Below are 20642 nucleotides of genomic sequence, written 5' to 3'. Positions count from 1 at the left end.
TAAGTCGCCATATGTACTAAGTCATCATTAGTCACAATATTTATGTCTTAGAAAATTCTATTTCAAAATAACAATGGGAGAAGTCAACCTATAAATACAATTATGTATGTCTATATTTAAATATATATTACAGATTAAATATACAATATTATGTAAATCAATAAGGAAAACACCAAAACAGCAGTAGAAAAACAGGGACAGGAATGGACCACTTAAGGTAAAGTATAAATGATGAGAAAACAGCTATTGGGTGGGGGTGGAGTTTACTCTTATTTATAACTTTAAAAACAAAAATTAATGTTACTATTAAATTTGCAAGGAGCCCCCAACTAGGCAGGATCACTGTGCTGATCGTTAACTTTTAAAATGCTATTGTTGGCTTGAGCCCCAGTACAGTGTGACATAAGGGTGGCAAGGGTGGACGTCCTTGTCCTATTTCTGATCATACAGGGAAAGCATTCAGTCTTTACCATTAAGTATAATGTTAGCTACCAACTGTTCATGGAGATTCTTTATCAGGCTAAGGAAGTTCTCTCCTATTCCTAGTTTGTAAAGTGTTCTTTCAGGATTGGATGTTGGATTTTCTCAAACACTATTTCCATTTTGTTTCCATCATTCTGGCTATTTTGTCTTTGCCTCCTTTGCTGTCTCGTTGTCTTCTACGCTCTTGGGATTTCCTTAAAGCTCAGTTCTATGCTGCCTTCTCTACTCTTTCTACTCTTCCTACCCCTGGGCAATCTCATCTAATCTTTTCCCAGAAACCCCTTTTTTTTTCTCTCTTTCATTTGGCTTCTAAGACACTGCCAGCTTCTGGGGCTCTGGTCCTGACAGCACTTCCTCAGGCTCTTGTGCTGGCCACTGCTCACCTTCTGAAACTCTCAATGTTAGGGACCCCAGTTCCACTCAGACCTTTCCTTCAGGGAGACTCACTCCCTTGGTGATGTCTCACATTTATACATCCTGTTCAGACCTCTTCCCTCAACATGACATGCATCCTGCACGTCTAACAGGCACCTCAAAATTAACATATCCAAAACTTAAATCTCTTTCCCCAAACCATCTTTCCTTATCAAAATAAATGGGAACTCCGTCCTTCAGCTGCTTAGGCTCAAAACTGTGTTATATTCCCTGACTCTCTTTCTCTCTCACCTCACATCTAATCCTTCAGCAAATTTCACCTTCAAAATATATCCAGACTCTAACCAGTGCTCACCATATCCACTGTACTCTTGGCCTGGATTAGTACAATATCATCTGTTTTAGTCTATTGCTTTTGTAATAAAAATTACCACAAATTTAGTGGCTTAAAACAACACAAATCTATTATCTTACAGTTTCTGGAGGTCAGAATTCTGAAACGGGTCTTACATAACTAAAATCAACAACATTATCATCAGATCTGTGTTCCTTCTGGAGGTTCTAGTAAAAAAGCCAGCCCTTGACTTCTCCAAATTCCTGAGGATGCACACATTGCTTGACTTGCGGCCAGCCTCTGCTTCCTTCATCGTATTTTCTTCTCTGCCTCTGATGCCCCTGCCTCCCTCATATAAAGACACTTGTGATTATATTGGGGGGTCCACTGGGATAATCTTTCCATCTAAAGAGCCTTAATTTATTCATCCCTGAAGAGTCCCCTTTGCCATGTGAGGTAATATATTCCTGGGTTTAGGGAATTAGGAAATTGACATGTTTGGGAGACCATTATTCTGTGTACTGCAATTTCCTAAAAAGCCTCTCTGCGTCTATCCCTCTTCACAGAAGTTAGAGAGATCTTGATTTTTTGTTTTTGAGACAGGGTCTCACTCTGTCACCCAGGCTGGAGTGCAGCAGGGCCACAATCATGGCTCACTCTACCCTCGACCTCTGGACTCAAGCAATCCTCCCACCTCAGTTTCCCATGTAGCCGGGACTATAGCCTTGCACCACTCTGCCTGGCAGTTTTTTTATTTTTATAGATACAGGGTCTCGCTATGTTGCTCAGGCTGTTCTAGACCTCCTGGGCTCAAGTGGTCCTCGTGTCTTGGCCTCCCAAAGTGCTGGGATTATAGGCGTGAGGCACTGCGCCTGGCCGAGATCTTGTTATAACCTAAGTAAGATCATGTCACTTTTCTACTCAAAGCCCTTCAATGGTTTCTCATCTCAAAAGCCAAAGGCCTACGACCAAGGCCTCCAAAGGCCCTGCAACCCCTAAACTTGTTTTAGGTATCTGATGTCCTTCCTCCAAGCTTTTGCACTTGCTGTTCCCTCTTCCTGGAGCTCTCTCCCCTGAGACATCCTCCGTGGTTTGCTCTGTCATTTCCTTCAGGTCTTTGTTTATGCATCACTTTCTCAGTGAGTCCTTCCTGCTCATCCTAACTATAATATTTAACACATCATAATCAAAATTTGTGGGGCAGCTAAAACAGTGCTTGGAGGAAAATTTATAGTATTAAAATGTTTAAATGTTACCTTAGAAAAGGAGGAAGGAAGGTCTCAAGGCAATGAGTTAAAGCTTCCAATTTTAAAACTAGAAAAGGAGCAAATTAAACCCAAAGCAAGCAGAAGGAAAAAAATAAAGAGTAGAAAATTAATGAAAGACAAATTACCAAAGCTCACTCAAGAATAAAAAAATAACCTAAATATCCCTATGTCTATTAAAGAAACTGAACTCATCATTAAAAACCTTCCCACAAAGCAAATTCCAGGCCCAGCTAGAGTTTACCAGTTACCAGGCTTCACTGGTAAATTCTCCCAAACATACAAAGAACTAATACCAAATATACATAGATTTTTTCCAGAAAAAAAGTAGGAAACACTTTCCAATTTTAAGATACTGAAATCAGACATTACAAAAAACCAAAGCAACAGACCAGTATCAATATGCAAGCCTTATGAAGAGAGCACAACACCTCTGGGGGGCTGTTACACCTGCAGACCTCAGTCAAGGAGGGGTGGGAGGCACAGGAGGGTAGAGATGGGAGGATACAGAAAATGCTTAGAGAAGCTTTTAGTGAGAAGCATCTCCCTTAAGCTCTCTGTGAAACTGCTTTGTAAAAAACCAGATTAGAGAATACCAAAGTGGAAAAGTGAAGTGATTCAAAGACAGATGGTCCCATGATTGTGAAATAATAGGTTAAGTGACAGCTGAGGCCACAGGTCTGCCCCGTCCTGTATGTATGGGGTGCTCCTTTAAGGGCCATGTATTTTCCCACCAGCTAGGGGCCTGGCCAGCCTGGGTTTATGCTTATTTGATGCGTGTCAAGCATGTCAGCCACAAATATGATCAGGGTTCCCATAAGCACAATGACAGAAAAAGAAATATGAAAGATAAATCTAAGGAGGCAGAATGAAGAATAAACAATTTCAGAAGTAACTTCTCAATTTAGTGAGTGAGAAATACCAAAAGAAAAAAGAGACCTGGCACAGTGGCTCACAGCTGTAATCCCAGCACTTTGGGAGGCTCAGGAGGGAGGATCACCTGACCTCAGGAGTTTGAGACCAGCCTGGGCAAACAAAAAATTTCAAAAATTAGCCAAGTGTCGTGGAGTCCACCTGTGGTCCCAGCTACTCAGAGGCTGAGGTGCAAAGACTGCTTAAGACTAGCAGGTCAAGGCTGCAGTGAGTCATGATGGCCCCACTGCACTCTAGCCTGGGTAATAGAGTGAAAACTTGTCTCTTAAAAAAAAAAAAAGAAAGACAAAAGACAAAAGTAGAAGCTTCATATACTTAATTCATCCGTTGTGTAGATTTCCAAGAAAAGCCATGCATTAAACCAGGCATTATAAATTATTTAAGTGCCAGATTTGTATTAACTTAATGTTAATATGTATGTGTAATGCTCATTCTTGCATAATGAACTAAGAAAAAATATCGAGTGAGATAATCTCCAAAATGCCCTCCTTTGATTTTAAAGACTCAAAATGTCAGAAACCTGCTGCTGTTTACAAGGTTTGGGATTTTTGTGTTTTTGTTTTTTCTTCCTGGCCAGCACACCAAATGGTTTTGAATTTAAAAATTAAAATATTTAAAGCAGCTACTATAGACTAAAACTTGGGCACATCCACAAGCAAAACATAGGGTACAGATTTTGGTCCCTTCCCAAACCAATTTGTAAACTGCTTCCTTGTAAAAGTTTGTGAGGCCGGGGCACTCTGCGTGGATGGAGGCAGGTCCCTTTCCAGAGAAAAGAGTGAGACAGTAGCCATCAAGTAGAAGGCAATGCAGAGAGAGAGCTGACCTACCTCCTCTTTTCTTAATGATAACAAATCGCCAAAAAATGTGGGTTCCTTCTCCCAATAAAATACAACCACTTTTAGGTTACGTCTTCCTCAACTCGATTTTATATTTAGAGAAGGGGTCATAATCTGTCGCCCAGGCTGGAGTGCAGTGGTGTAATCACAGCCCACTGCAGCCTGGAACTCCTGTGCTCAAGCGATCCTCCTGCTTCAGCCTCCTGAGTAGCTGGGACTACAAGTGCACACCATCATGCCCAGCCACTTCTTTTATTTTTGGAGATGGGGTCTTGCTCTGTTGCCCAGGCTGGTCTTCAAATACTGGCTTCAAATGATCCTCCCACCTTGACCTCTGAAAATGCTGGGATTACAGATGTGAGCACAGAGCCTGAACTCAACTTTACTATCTCAAATATTTCGAGTTAAAGTTGTTCAACTGCTAAAAAGGGAGTACCTTAGAATGGATTTTCCTAGGACAAACTTCAAAATGGGGATGAAAGACCAGGCACGGTGACTCACACCTGTAGTCCCAGCACTTTGGAAGGCCGAGGCAGGTGGATCACCTGAGGTCAGGAGCTCGAGACCAGCCTGACCAACAAGGTGAAACCCCGTCTCTACTAAAAATACAAAAATTAGTCGGGCGTGGTAGCAGGCACCTGTAGTCCCAGCTACTTGGGAGGCTGGGACAGGAGTATTGCTTGAACCCTGGAAGCGGAGGTTGCAGTAAGCCGAGATTGTGCCACTGCACTCCAGCCTGGGTGACAGAGTGAGACTCTGTCTCAAAGAAAAAAAAAGCGGGGGTGGGGTGGGGGGCGAAAACTCTTCTAATGGTCCCACCTGTCATTTCTCTCCACCAGAAACTAAAAATAGCGTATAGGAGCCAACTCCAAACTGTGGTGCTGCCTATGTACAGCAGCCTAGGCACGAGACATAAAACACTAAAACACATCCTGGAAACACTGAGCACCTCTTCCACACTGTGAAGAAAGGTCAACAGTAGCCTTACTATAAAGAAACGCACCCTTTAAAATAATGTTTGGCTACATGCTGCGGCATATTAAAACACCAAATTAAGCTCCCAGTGAATTAACTAACTACCCTAGTTAGTTACCTAATGTGTTGATTAACTTGCCTAGACCTTGGAAGGGAATACCTCAAAATCAGGATCTCTGGTGCTTGTGATCACTGCCCACATCAAACCGGAGAGGAGGCAGAGGTCTCCACAATCAAGGCCCTCTTCCTCCGAGGAACACTCCTTCGCTTACTTGAAGGAGAGATCCTCTTAGCATGAAACACATGGGCCACAGCAGGCCAGAGGCAGCGCATAGAAGAGTTTGAGTTATCCTCCGCAAAGATTTTAACAACTTTAAATTAGTTACCAATTGTTTAAAATTGAAACATGACAAAACATCTGAATTGCAGAATTTTTGTTTAAAATAATGAAGGGGGCCAGGCATGGTGGCTTAGGCCTGTAATCCCAGCACTCTGGGAGGCCGAGGCAGGCATCATTTGAGGCCAGGAGTTCGAGACCAGCCTGGCCAACGTGGTGAAACCCCATCTCTACCAAAAATACAAAAATTAGCCGGGCATGGTGGCACATGCCTATAATCCCAGCTACTTGGAAGGCTGCAGGAGAATCACTTGAACCCGGGAGGCAGAGGCTGCAGTGAGCAGAGATCATGCTATTGCACTCTAGCCTGGGTGACAGAGTGAGACTACATCTCAATTAAAAAAAAAAAAAGGAAGAAAGAAGAAGAAACAAGGAGGAGGAGGAAAGGATCCGGCAATAATGGGGCTGGGGTGGAGTCAAAGCTGCCTACTGAAATTCAAGCACATGATGCCCAGTTTGCTGTGACCATGTCTGTAAACACCTACTTTATTTGCCATTACTGAACCTGCCCAGTCCTGTGTGCATAGCAGTTTGTGAGCAAGGGTAGCAATGAGCCCAGGTGATAATCTGAAGAATAATCACACTTGAAAAAACACGGTTTTTTTCAGGACACATACCCAGTACCAAGTGTGGTCTGGGCACCGTCTGCCTAAAACCTATTCTTCTTGAGATCTGTTTTAGTAGGAAAAATGAAACTGCAAGGGAGAGGAAGACACGATGCTTTCTGACAGCTAACTCAAACCCATGTGACATGGCTTAGCCACACAAGTTATGCACACCATCGTTTTCATTAGAATCTACTAGACTCTCCATGTGATTTTTTCCCTGGGTTTTAAGATCATTTATATAAATACTCTTGGTAGGTGTGATCAGTGTATGCTACCATCTGTTTCCACATATTTGTGAAAGCATTGTCACTTTTCAAGCATTTCAAGACCAAATGGAAAACCAAAGGCATTAAAAACAAAGTGCTGATAGGGTAAATGGCAAACAAACTTGAAGAAAGAATCCAAATTCAAATCTGTCTCATACAACTTGGCCATCCAAGATCCTTCTGGATGTGGTGATTGGATTCATTGCAAATATCTATGCAGCTGTCAACGACTGGCAGATTTCAAGACTGGACTAACGTTGGGAAAATGTCCATCAGATGGTATGAATTCACAATGGGTCCATCACAGTAATATTAAGGCAGAGCAACTCTCATTGGCAAATTAATCCACATGGTTAGGTGTTAGAACAAATGTCCTGCTAACCTATGTACCAATGAGAATGCCAGATTAATAACCACCAAGAGAAGCTTTACTTATTTTGGTTGCCTACCTTGAATGTCAGGGATTATTTATATGAAAAAGCCAAATAATGGTCACAGAATATTTTAAAATTTGTTGCAGACATAACACAGAAACTTCATACCTATGATCTCTATTTCACTACTCCAGTCCCTCTGCTTACTCTCCTTTATTTGTGACCACTCCCTTCTGGCAGGACATGTAAAGAGAGGTAAGTCCTCAGAGTATGCCATGAGCGATTTATACATGGGAAAGTGGAGAGGCAACCTCTTCTACTGAACCATCACTTATACTCCTTAGAAACCCCTGGAATGACAAGGAGCGTCAGCCCAGACAAAGGGACTCAGCTCTCCTCACAGGAGGCAGGCAACACACTGGGCACTTAAAAAGCATTCGTTGCCACGTATGCTTCAGAGCCTTTCTAGAGCGCCAGATGCGTAATGCAGCTTCATCACCAGTCTTCCAATATACCATTATAAATGGAGACAAGTTCTTGAACTTTCACTTCAGAAGCTGGCCAAATTAAGTTACTATCTGCATCGTACGGCTGCTTTATGACACTACAGAATAAAGACACTAGCTTGTGAATTTGGTTTCGTCCAACACAAAGACCGAAATACTGGCCATTAAAATGAATATAGGTAAATAGTGTGGGGTGACTCTCATGGTTCCAGGATGGTCAGATGTCACAGATGGCCCTCCCTCAAGGAGGGTGTAAACTCACCCTCAGAGACACTGTGGTCACTGCCACCCTGTATTTTCCAGCAATGAAGGGCACCATACCTTCCCCCACACCCCAAGACAAAGTCTCACTCTGTTACCAAGGCTGGAGTGCAGTGGCGTGATCTCAGCTCACTGCAACCTTCACCTCCCAGGCTTAAGCCAGCCTCCCACTGTAGCCTCCTGAGTGGCTGGGACTACAGATGCATGCCATCATGTCGGGCTAACTTTTGTATGTATGTATGTATGTATGTATGTATTTTTTTTTAAGAGATGGGGTTTTGCTATTTTGCCCAGGCTGGTCTCAGACTCCTGGGCTCAAGAGATCCACCTACTTTGGGATCCCAAAGTGCTGAGATTACAGGCGTGAGCCACCGTGCCCAGCCCACTATGCATTTTCAATGAAGGGCAAGGAGTAACATGTAATCTCAAATGCAAATGTCACTTAATGTTAAACAAAAAATATTCTAAACTCTGTGGGTTCTGTGTCAGTGATTTGTTCCCAAGACTTCCATCTAAAATCCTAGACAAAACAAAACTTAACAAAATAAACCTCCTCTCCACTCTAATCAAAATTCAGTTTGGTTATGCTGTCACCAGTGTCAGCTGTACTTTACCTGAGGACAGAGGGCTTCCAACTGACTTGCAGACATTCGAACAAGCTTTACACCTTCTTCATTATTTGAGATGGAACAGGCCAAGTTGGCAACCTATAAACATAAAAAATAATCTTTAAAGATTTTTCTCTTTTGACTACTAAGGAAAACACACATACCTGGCCCTACCTCTGACCATTCTGGAACAGATGACAAGAGGGCCAAGGGTGCCTTCCTTCTCACAGCCTGATTATTTACTTAGATGAGGACACATTTTTAACTCCGCACAAAGCAAACTAACAGACTCATAACATACATCAAAAAGATCCCAGGGCCTGTAACTCACAGGCTTTGCATGGCCTCTAACCTGCGTGAACAGTAACTTCAGAAAAAGGTTCTTCTAGTATGGGAAATAAGGTAGAAAAGCTGAGGAATCAAGAGCATCAGGGAAGAACTGTTGTTATCCTCAGATAAAAATGTGTTTTCCAGTGTTCTTGAAGGAAGGAAATAAAAACCTCTAAGGTGCTATTCTCATTTGACAGGGAATAGATGCTTAACTTACGGCAAGATGAATTTTATTTGAACATCAGGCAATTTTTCAAATAAAAAAAAATAACAGGAAGACAACATCAAGATGGACCAAAGGCAATCATGATCAAAAGTGGAAAAGGCAACTGGTTATGTTTCATAGTTAAGAGCAAAACTGCCCTTCAACTGGCTTCTCAAAAACACTGACAGCTTGAATCTCTCCTGGCTGATGCGGCTTAATTTGAACCGAAATCTTTACCTTCCTGTCCAGCCATCTCAATGATACAGCTCACGTAGCCAGGAACAATCCTTCAGGTTGCATCATACTTCCTTTGCTGAAGCTCTGTAATGTTACTATGTAGAGACTGCTAAGGCTGTGATCACTTATCCATATTTCTAAATGAACAGGCTTGCCAATTCCATCAGCAATAACCGGGCCCAACTGAATACATGGTACTGACTGAGACACATCTTTACCCCAGCTGTAAACTGAGTTATGAATGATAAAGGCGTAGGCAGTTGAATATCAGAGGCACTTTCCGGGAATTTAAATGCTAGAGTAAACAAGGGCAATGGCAATAACCTTTGATTTTTACTCCTCCACCCAATTTAAGCACATAAACACATCAGAAAAATTATACACTATTATGGCAGTTGTTTGTTGTGTCACAGGTTAAGGATTATCAGCTTTCTGTAAGACTGCTAACTATCAGAATCCTGCAATGCCCAAACACAAGGAGAAGCAAAAGAAGTTAACATGCAATTTAAACATAAAAATGTAAGGGAACTGGAAAGTCAGATCTCTGATGTTTATGAGTCCTTCAAAGTCCCATAAAGAAGCAACACTTACACTCCCTGACGCTTACAGTTTCACCTTCTCTGTCACCCGGACCCAAGCAAAGAAACATTTCTTTTCAGGATGACGATCTACAGAGATGACTGGGGATTTCTATTTGTTTGCTTAAAAAATCACTGCAAAATACGACCTAAGATAAATTTTGTAAAATATATGACTTAAAAAAAAAGGAAACTGGCAGGGCGCGGTGGCTCAAGCCTGTAATCCCAGCACTTTGGGAGGCCAAGACGGGCGGATCACGAGGTCAGGAGATCGAGACCATCCTGGCTAACATGGTGAAACCCCGTCTCTACTGAAAAAAAAAAAAATACAAAAAACTAGCCGGGCGAGGTGGCGGGCGCCTGTAGTCCCAGTTACTCAGGAGGCTGAGGCAGGAGAATGGCCTGAACCCGGGAGGCGGAGCTTGCAGTGAGCTGAGATCTGGCCACTGCACTCCAGCCTGGGCGACAGAGTGAGACTCCGTCTCAAAAAAAAACAAAAAAACAACAACAAAAAAAAAAAACAAAAAAAAGAAACAAATATTCACTGAAGGAGAAAGCTTGAATTAGATGTGTTCATGAAGAGTAATCTACAACTTCTATTGCTTCACTGCCTTAAGACGACATTTTGAACAACAAACATAAAATCTGATGATGATCACTGAAAAAATTAGCATTTTGGGACTAACAAAGATCCCTGGTGAGGTGCCCAGCACCCTGCCTATTCCCATCATTTGGGAGGCCAGTTGAATGTTGGATCCAGGACAGTCACTACCAGCACAATCTTATTTCAATCTATATTCTCAATCTTATGAATCCTTAAAACTCAGAAAAATATTTAAATTAAGAGCAAAAGATTTTAAAAAAAGAAGCAAAAGATTATATAAGTACTCTCTACATCAGACACATGAGGGTAGTGTGTGGCTAAGGCTGAAATGGCTGATTTATTTAAACCATCTTTTCTGTTTCATGATTACAAACACTAACAAAACAAAGGTTATGGAAGACTTGTTCTTTATTTTAAAACATTACTTCAAAATATTTCTGGTGTACTGTTGAAGCAGTAATGTTCTATAAGAGCACACTGCCTATTTCAGGAGGCCTGGGAGGAGGAAGGAGTGCCTGTCACTAACAGTCTTCTCCAGATGAATGAGCTTCAATTCACCCCCTAGGGACAGGGCTACTCACTTCTAACAATGACAAATGTGCAAATGCAACATCATGACCACAGCTCTCTGAGACGCTAACCTCACATACTAGTGTCAGGCCTGACTACAATGAAAGGAGAGGGCGAGGAGAGGAGCTTCGTAAATGCCTCTGTGGAAAATCTGGGGCTCTAGAATGAGGTAACAATTAACAATGAAACTAAAGAAGATCCTGAGGTTAGAATGAGAAACACTCTGAGCTGGGTGCAGTGGCTCACAGTCCAAGGCAAGAGGATCACTTGAGGCTAGGAGTTTGTGACCAGTCTGGGCTACATAGCAAGACCCTATCTCTATACATTAAAAAATTTTTAGTTGGCTGGGTGTGGTGGCACGCACCTATAGTCCCAGCTAATTGGAAGGCTGAGTTGGGAGAATAGCTTGAGCCCAGAAGGTTCAAGCTGCGGCAAGCCATGACTGCAAGACCCTGTCCCAAAAAAAGATAAAGAGGCCAGGTGTGGTGGCTCATGCTTGTAATACCAGGCCCTGGCCACATAGTGAAGCCATGCCTCTACTAAAAATACAAAAATTGGCCCAGCCTGGTGGCGTGCACCTGTAATTCCAGCTACTTGGGAGGCTGAGGCATGAGAATTGCTTGAACCCGGGAGGCGGAGGTTGAAGTGAGATGAGATGGTGCCACTGCACTACAGTCTGGACAACAGAGTGAGACTCTGTCTCAAAAAAATAAATAAATAAAAAGAAAAGGAAAAGGAAAACACTTGGAGCAGTTAACTTCCACAGAGAACCCAGCAGAGCCAAGACTTTGTAGAACAGTGAGAAGTATCTCTGGATTTGTTAGGAAAATAAATTATTATCTTTGCTACCACAGTTACTTGTATTAGCAACTAAAATGTCTCTGATTCCAACTATTCGAAGAGGTAGGCTAAGACTGACACCACAACCACTTATTTGAGATCAGATAGCCCTCTTTCATACCATCTATGCCTACTGTGTAGAAGTTTGGACCTTGCAGAAGAGCAGGTTTCAGAAAACATGCGAACAATCGGCCTTGGGTTTTGCTGGTTTCAGGAAAACCCAAGCTCAAATCTGAGCTGTTGAGGAAATGACTCACAGCCCCGCTGTGTCAGATCAACAGATTAGACATCTGTACATGACAGACAACTTTTTCAGTCTTTTAGGAAGGCTCTACCTTTACTCCACAATGGATGATCTTTACTTACAGAAAATTTGTTAAATGAAGTTTCATTTAGGAAAAAATCCCATTATGACTTTATTTCAATCTTGCTCCTTCTGTAACCATGATGACTATTTTTCTCTATTACACACAGATTTATGATTTACTGAAGTCCAACACAGTTGTTTCCCACTTCCTTCAGTAACTGCTCCTGGGTCCTATTTGGCTGAGTTCCTCTTATCCTGGAATGTTTGTAGGAAGACAAGATAAGATTTCTTTTTGTTCTAGATAATAAATTAATGACCGACTCATAACAGCTTATACCTGTTGTAGGAATAAGCAAGTGAGAAGAGATGTGGGACAGGGAGCTTTTAAGTCTACATAATGACCCACCAATGCAGCAGCAGCCCAAAGGAACAGAGCTCAAAACATACATCTCTTCCCCTGGGCCAAGCTAGCACCCAAGTTTTCTTCTTTAAAATGGTCTGAATGCCTGAAAGTCAAAAATAACAAAAAAATCAAAAACTCAACTTTTACAAACTTGTCGTACATAAAGTAAAAGTCCCAAATGCAGGTCATAACATTTCAGAGGCACTCAATAAGTTTTTAACAACTACTTCCAAACCCACAGGGGAAATGATGATAAGCCCCCACCTTTCCAATTTCCAGGGAAAGATGTTAAAGGTGTTGGTGATCTTATCAGGAGAAACAAGATATCTTACAATCCTGAAAAATGAAGTATGCACGGATAATAGAAAAATTCTACAACTAGATTGTGGGGTGATGGTTGCACAGTTCTGTAAACTTAACAAAATCTGAATTGTACACTGAAAATGAGTAATTTTATGGTATGTAGATTATGCTTTAATAATGCTTTTTCAATTTTTAATGCAGAGCTAAGCAGGTGAGAAATTAAGAGAAACTCTCAGAGGCTAGAAAAGAGAAAGGAGAACTTCAGAGAAGTAAGCAATCACCCAAAACAGTGTTTCCTCTGGTCGGTGGGTGGGGGGTTTTATAGGGAGGTACCATTTCATGATGAGAACTTGGGTTTTAATGGGCCAAGGCCAGGGTCCTCTCAAGGTAGATAACTCAGATCAGAGACTGCACAGAGCTGGAACAGGCAAAAGGCAACAACCCTAGTAAGTGATCAACCCTAAGAGCGATCAAGAAAGTCACCATGGAAAGAGTAGGGTATTTGTCAGTCTAAGCATTTGCTTAGGGAGGAAAAGAAGAAAAAGCCCCTATACCCCACTCCAAACTCTAATCAAAAGCTGGCCCTCCGCAGGGGTTTAGGTATAGAAATTATGTTACGTATATGGTTCAGAAAACTTTTACATTTAAGAGGTTATGAATTAGTAGTACCTCTAAGCAGACGGCGGAAGCAAATATAAATGAAAATTTTACCTCATGGAAGGTAAGCTAAGCACAGGCCTCAAAGAATTCCCACAACAAAACTCCAGGAATGTGAACTCACAAATTAAAAAAAAACAAAAACAAAAAACAAACACAGAATGTGCACAAGGAAATGAGCCATCTTGGGCAAGAAGAAGCAAAACCACCGCCTGTGTAATCAGATCCATAATAACGCATATACTCAAATGATCGAAAATGCAATATTAAAAATATATTTATGTTAACAGAAGAGTACAGATAAGGAAAAAGACACTCAAAAATAATTAGTCAGATTTGAAAAGGATCAAAACAGAAGTTCAAGAAAAAAGCAGTAATTTCTACCACTTCTAGAAATTTAAAATAATATTGACTTAAACTCTACTGAAAAGAGAATTAGTAACCTAGAAAGTCAAAATGAAGAAATTCTTTAGAAAAACCAAGATATTTTCATCTTATGGAAAAGGTGAAAACCACAAAAGAATTTAAGAGATATGTAAGATAAACTGAGACAGTCTACTATTTACCCAGAATTTCAAAGAAAGAACAGAGAGAATGATGGGAAAGACAATGCTGAAAGAGATAATGGCTGAATGTTTTTCAGAAGGGATGAAATATTATTTTCAGACTTGGGAAGACAAATTCCAAATGGGGCAAATAAAAAGAAATCCACACTAGACATGTCATAGTAAAGCTTTAGGATAACAATTTTTTTTTTGGAGACAGGGTCTCATTCTGTCACACAGGCTGGAGTGCAGTGGTGCAGATCACCACTCAGATGATCTTGTAATCATTTCCATTCACGTGGTATTATATGAACCACTTTTAGTGTTCTCTACTTCTAGTCTACCTAACTGTGTGAATAATTTATAAGTAAAGCTAGAAAAGGTACTGTCTGAACATTAATCCATCAGCTCTACTGATGAGAAAACAAGAAGGCTATATTAGGCCATTCTTGCATTGCTATAAAGAAATACCTGGGATTGGGTAATTTATAAGAAAAGAGGTTTAATTGGCTCACAGTTCTGCAGGCTGTACAGAAAGCACAGTAGCACCTGCTTCTGAGGAGACCTCAGGAAATTTCCAATCACGGTGCAAGGCAAAGGCAGGAGCAGACGTATCACATGGTAAGACGAAGAGTAAAAGAAGGGGTTGGGGGGTTGGGGAGGAAGGTGCCGCACAATTTTAAATGACCAGATCTTGTAAGAAAAACTCACTATCACAAAGACAGCACCAGCTATGACAGATGCAAACACCTCCCACCAGGTCCCTGGAGATTACAATTCAACATGAGATTTGGGCAGGGACAAATACCCAAACTGTATCAAAAGCTGTATCCAAACTGCATCAAGAGCAAAGGTTGGGCAGAGTGCTGCTTTAGTCATGCCTATCAATGTTCCAAGAAAAAAGAAGAATCCTAATGCCCCTTGAGAAGAAGGTTCATCCAACTGCCTTTGCTTGATCATCCCAGAATTTGACGAGGTAGTTAAATTCAGCCCAAAAAGCTTATTTTTGGTTAAAGTGTTAAAAATAGTACATGTAAGACAATTTTGTCTCAAACAAAAGTAAGGGTCTGAACTTACAAACCTTTGAAAATATGAGAAAAATCAAGCTAGCATGCTTAGAATTCTTCTGGAATCCAAGGTCAGCATTCTCCCCAAGGACATCTAACTTCTCTCATGAAAACATTCCATAATCTGAGAAAACTGAAGCTTCATTTAAAATTTACTTTTTACCAGAATATCAGCCTACAGTATCATATAGAAGCACTGAGAAAATACCCAAGATGTCACAGGTAGTCATGTAAGATCAGTGTTTAATTCAAATGCTCCTTACAGAGACTTTTTCAAGGCCACTTTACCACACATTATCAGCATACTATGGAATAAAAGGTATAATGCAGATCATTCAATTTGCAGTTAAAATATACATTTCAAACCAATAAAGCCATACTCTATGAAGTTCCAGATAATGGGAAATATTGTGTGTGTTGGGCAGTGGGGGTAGAGGTATAGGTAACAGCTCAAAAGCATGCCAGTTACATTCACTTTTTGGTTCTTAATTCACAAGGTAGTCCATGGAATGGAATCTTATTGTAGCAAATTCATTATAATAACAGCCACATTTTAATACAAGGTCTGGAGCTGAGGGGAAAGGATTTTGGACTGAAGTTACTGGTAGCAATGGGGAAAAGATGAAACACAATCAGTTGTATATATCACATGAATAATATATCATTTTTATAGGATTTCATTAATGGCATTTTCCCTATGCCACTCTCTCAATTCACAAAATTGAAAATGTATTCAGAAGAGAGCAAAATAAAAGGCAAAACAATGCTCTTTAGCTGTTTAAGCTGCTCATAGCCAAAGGAGGAGGGCAAGGAATGAAGCAATTAAAAAGGACACATGGGTACTGTGTTATTGACAAAAAGGTTAATATTTCTGACAGCAAATAAATTCTTCACTTCAGTACGCTTTAAATTGAAGAGCAACATAAAGAAATCATTAACTTGATAGGGGAGAAAGGGGCGAGTATAAAAGGTGTTATCCTTACCACGGCCTTGAAAGGCCATGCCGTTTTATAAACAGATGAAAGAAATGCCCTCAATGCTATGCTACACTCCAGAACAGAAGAAAATGGTAAAGGGAAGAGCCATCCAGCCCACCAATACTGGCCCTCTGGCTCCTGCTCCCCCTACTCACTGGCCTTGAGGATACACAACATCTATGCACCCATCACATAAGAGAAGTGGCTTCAACACCACGCAGGGAGTTACCAGAGATTCCACTGACAAGTGCAGTATGATGAGGCAGTCACAGGTCCCAGCCAGACCCTCAGAAAATAACAGTTAAGAGAGGTCTCATGGCGAATATTCTGCTGTTTGCTTTTAAGTGAAATCATGAAAGATTCTTATTAAAATAAGGACCCAGAAATGGGCACAGTAATGTGCGCCTGTAGTCCTAGCTACTTGGGAGGCTGAGGAGGGAGGATATCTTGAGGCCAGGAGTTCGAGACCAGCAAGGGCAAAAAAGCAAGAACCACATCTCAAAAAATAATAAAGATCCAACAGGCAGCCAGCACCACACAGACTCCCTGACACTGTGTATACACAGGGGGACTAGAGGAATTTACTTCTGTTGATAAAACCTCAAGTCAATATATGGTTTTTATTCTTGAAACGAATGTTCTATTTCCATAGTGTGATATGCATACAAGGCATCATAAAACACTTCCACTTCTGAGTGGGTGATAGCCCTACTACTACTCAGGAACTATTCATATATTTGAAGCAACTTTATGTGAAACTCCAAATTAAAGCATAACCTTTTTATACTATTTTATTAGGTCTAAGAGAAAAGTATTTCTATTAAAGCAATAGATAAAATTTCCAAAAACCAAGTTAGCAAGAGTCAACACATCTGGCCCAAATTTGTTTTGGTCATGTATTAACATGCTACTGAAACAGCTTTTGTTCAACTTCCATTTCAAACGCTGATAAAATGGACAACTTTCACATATCACCTCAGTACAATTTCTACTATATTGTAAAAAATATATACACTATATAAAATACATATTTAGTACAAGATAATCTTTATGTGAGTGGGGATTTTTGTTGTATTCGCTACTATATTCCTAATGTCCAAAACTGTGACCAGGACATACTAAGAAATCTATAAATACTTGTTATAAGAATTTTGTTACAATTTTCTTCTCCCTCAAATACAGGAAGTTTGCTACAGGTTTTCGAAAGCTTCATTCTAAGCCACTCCCATCCCCCCAAAAAACTGCTCAAATCAATGTCAGTTAACCTTTTCAAAAAAAAATCTCCAAATTTTCCCATCATCTCCACATCCCACAAGTTTTCCCAGTTCATTCCTCTTGTGTGCACTGTGTATATGCAAGATGCATTAGGATGCTCTTTTGTGCAAATGTTACAGATACTTCAGAATAAGACAAAGCCCACTAACACTGACGATCAGTCATAATGTAGAGCTCTGCATTTCTAAAGTACAGTCTTCAGTCCACTGAATCAGAATCTCGGGGAGGGGGCTGGGTGGTAGCCCAGGAATCTGAATGTTGAGCCCCTGGGCAACTCTAATGTTTATTAACTTTGAGAACCAATAGGTTCCCTCATCTAGTAGTTGTTGAGCACCTACTATGTTCTAGGTAGTATTCTTGGCCCATGTCCTCAGACAGCTTACATTCTTTTTGGTGTATGGGGTGGGGCCAGACAAATAAGAAAATAAACAAATCCAATAGTTTCAGATAGTAAGAGGCACTACAAAGGATGTAAAACTGGTGACAGAATGAAGAAATCACTGCTAGAGGATGAAATGTAGGGAATGAGGGTTCCAGGAAAGTTTTTCTGCAGAAGTGACACGTGGGTAGAGGGCAAAGGTGGTGACATGTTTAGGTATGGTCAAAGATGAAAACTGCTCAACTATGGCAGAAGTCATTCAGCAAGGAAGACACAGGACTGAAGACAGTTGTAGGCAGGGAAACTTACAGGCCATGGTTGAGAATCTGGATTTTTAAATATTATCCCAGGCTTACCTAGAAGCCACAGGATGAGTGGGTCAGGGGAGGGACAGGGTTAGTGCAAGAAAATAATAATAATAATAATAATTATGAGGCTGCTACAGAAGCCCAGTGAGAGATGGCAGTGCACACTAGGGAGGAGGCCACAGAAACTAAGTAGACCAGGCACAGTGGCTCACACTTGTAATCCCAGCACTTTGGGAGGCCAAGGTGGAAGGATCGCTTGAGTTTGAGAATAGCCTGCACAACATGGTGAAACTCCATCTCTCCAAAAAATGAAAAAAAATTAGTGAGGCATGGTGGTGCACCTGTGGTCCCAGCTACTCAGGAGGCTGAGGTGGGAGGATCATCTGAGTTTGGGAGGTCAAGGCTTCAGTGAGCTGTGACTATGTCATTGCCCACCAGCCTGGGTGACAAAGTGACTTCTTGTCTCAAAAAAAAAAGGAAAAAAAGAAAAGTAAAGGCGCTATCTTAAGCCTAATCTTAGGCAGCATTTTTAAAACATCAGAGGCCAGGCGTGGTGGCTCACACGTGTAATCCTAGCACTCTGGGAGGCTGAGGCAGGTGGATCACCTGAGGTCAGGAGTTTTGAGACCAGCCTGGCCAACATGGCAAAACCCCATCTCTACTAAAAAACTACAAAAATTAGCCAGGCAGGGTGGTGGGCGCCTGTAATCCCAGTTACTCGGGAGGCTGAGGCAGGGAGAATCGCTGGAACCGTGAGGCGGAAGCTGCAGTGAGCAGAGATCACGCCACTGCACTCCAGCCTAAGTGACAGAAGAAGACTCTGTCTCAAAAAAAAATAGGCCAGGTGCGGTGGCTCACGCCTGTAATCTCAGCACTTTGGGAGGCTGAGGTGGGCAGGTATTCGAGACCTGCCTGACCAACACGTTGAAACCCCATCTCTACTAAAAATACAAAAATTAGGTGGGCGTGGTGGCACGTGTCTGTAATACCAGCTACTCAGGAGGCTGAGGCAGGAGAATCACTTGAATCTGGGAGGTGGAGGTTGCAGTGAGCCGAGATTGCACCACTGCACTCCAGCCTGGGTGACAGAGAGAGACTCTGTCTCATAAATAAATAAATAAATAGATAGATAAAACATCAGGTTGGATAAAAGGAGAAAGGATATATATATATATTTTTTTTATTTTAAAGAAAGGACACAAATGGAAGGGGGCAGCCAATAATATGTAGAATAATGCAGCAGCAATCCTGATAGGATAGAACATGAGATGGAATATAAGAAGGTGATATACTAGGTGAGTTTCAAAACCATACATAGAGCCAAACACCTACCCACATCCACACTGATAGGAACGAACATGATGACACTGAGCAGCAGCACCTATGTAGGGAAAGCCTAGGGACTCTGACCAACTGTGAGCTCAATGGGCATCACAGAGTGAGGCTGCTGCCCAAAAGGCTGAAGGACTCCTGGGATACACTGGGCAGTCTCCTTCCAGAATGACAACAGCCTCCACTGCTCTACGCTCATCCCCAGACCCTGGAGCAGGTGTTCCATGAGGGCTGGCCTTGAGTGAAGGGCATTCAGAGGAGAGCTGGGACAAAATGAGCCTCTGAAAGGCTCAGGGAAATTATCTGGATCAACAAAAGTATAAGAGCCACAGAAGAATTTTTAATTTTTATTTTATTTATTTATTTATTTTGAGACAGAGTCTCTCTCTGTCGCCCAGACTAGAGTGCAGCGGTGCGATCTCTGCTCACTGCAACCTCTGCCTACCGGGTTCAAGTGATTCTCTTGCCTCAGCCTCCCAAGTAGCTGGGATTACAGGCATCTGACACCTCACCCGGCTAATTTTTGTATTCTTAGTAGAGATGGTTTCACCATGTTGGCAAGGCTGGTCTCGAACTCCTGACCTCAGGCAATCTGCCTGCCTCAGCCTCCCAAAGTGCTGGGATTACAGGCTTGAGCCACCGCGCTTGGCCTGAATTTTTAAATTTTTTAGTAGGCACATTAAAAAAGCAAAAAGGTACCAAAAATTATTTCAACATACAATCAATATAAAAAAAATTATTACTGGGCTGGGCACAGTGGCTCACGCCTGTAATCCCAGCATTCTGGGAGGACGAATCACTTGATCGAGATTGGGAGTTCAAAACCAGCCTGGTCAACATGCTGAAACCCTGTCTCTTCTAAAAATACAAAAACAGCCAGGCGTGATGGCAGGCACCTGTAAATCCTAGCAACTTGAGAGGCTGAGGCAGAGAATCGCTGGAAACCAGGAGGCGGGAGGCGGAGGTTGCAATGAGCCGAGATCACGTCATTGCACTCCAGCCTGGGTGACAGAGCAAGACTCTGTCTCAAAAACAACAACAACAACAAAACAACAACAACAAAACAAAACAAACAAAAAAAATAAGCTATTTAATATTCTTTTTCCATATTTAATATTCTTTTTCTATACCACATCTTGAAAATATGTAAGTATGTGTCAACCCAAAATATCTGAGATAGGTCTCAATTTAGAAAGTTTACTTTGCCAAGGTTAAGGATGCGCCTGTGACACAGCCTCAGGAAGTCCTGTACCCAAGGTGCTTGGGGCACAGATTGGTTTTATACATTTTAGGGAATCATGAGACATCAATCAATATATGTAAGATATACACTGGTTCTGTCTAAAAGACTGGACAACTTGATGTAGGGAAGGGGCTTCCAGGTCATTGGTAGATAAGAGACAAACAGTTTCATTCTTTTGAGTTTCTGATTCCCTTTCCAAAGGAAGCAATCAATCAGATATGCATTTATCCCCACGAGCAGAGAAATGACTTTGCAAAT

General features: G+C 41.5%; 1 protein-coding gene across 28 annotated transcripts in view; it reads right to left on the bottom strand.

The window, feature by feature from the left end:
- The window catches only part of CTNNA1 (catenin alpha 1), a 178904-nt gene that overhangs the window by 22382 nt on the left and 135880 nt on the right, over positions 1–20642 (bottom strand). For 22 of the 28 annotated variants that reach the window (XM_025387032.1, XM_025387029.1, XM_025387031.1 and 19 more), the window contains one exon: positions 8231–8323. The exons of 2 other annotated variants lie outside the window; for them this stretch is intronic. In XM_025387032.1, coding sequence (XP_025242817.1) covers positions 8231–8323 — 93 coding nt within the window. Of the gene's footprint in view, positions 1–2448; positions 2507–8225; positions 8324–20642 lie in introns of all 28 variants that reach the window. 4 more of the 28 variants (XM_025387055.1, XM_025387054.1, XM_025387056.1 and 1 more) reach the window with 2 other exon arrangements.

This window comes from Theropithecus gelada, chromosome 6 (assembly GCF_003255815.1).
Source record: "Theropithecus gelada isolate Dixy chromosome 6, Tgel_1.0, whole genome shotgun sequence".
NCBI lineage: Eukaryota > Metazoa > Chordata > Mammalia > Primates > Cercopithecidae > Theropithecus > Theropithecus gelada.
Note: the sequence above shows the minus strand (reverse complement) of the source record. Positions and strands in the feature narration are given on the sequence as shown.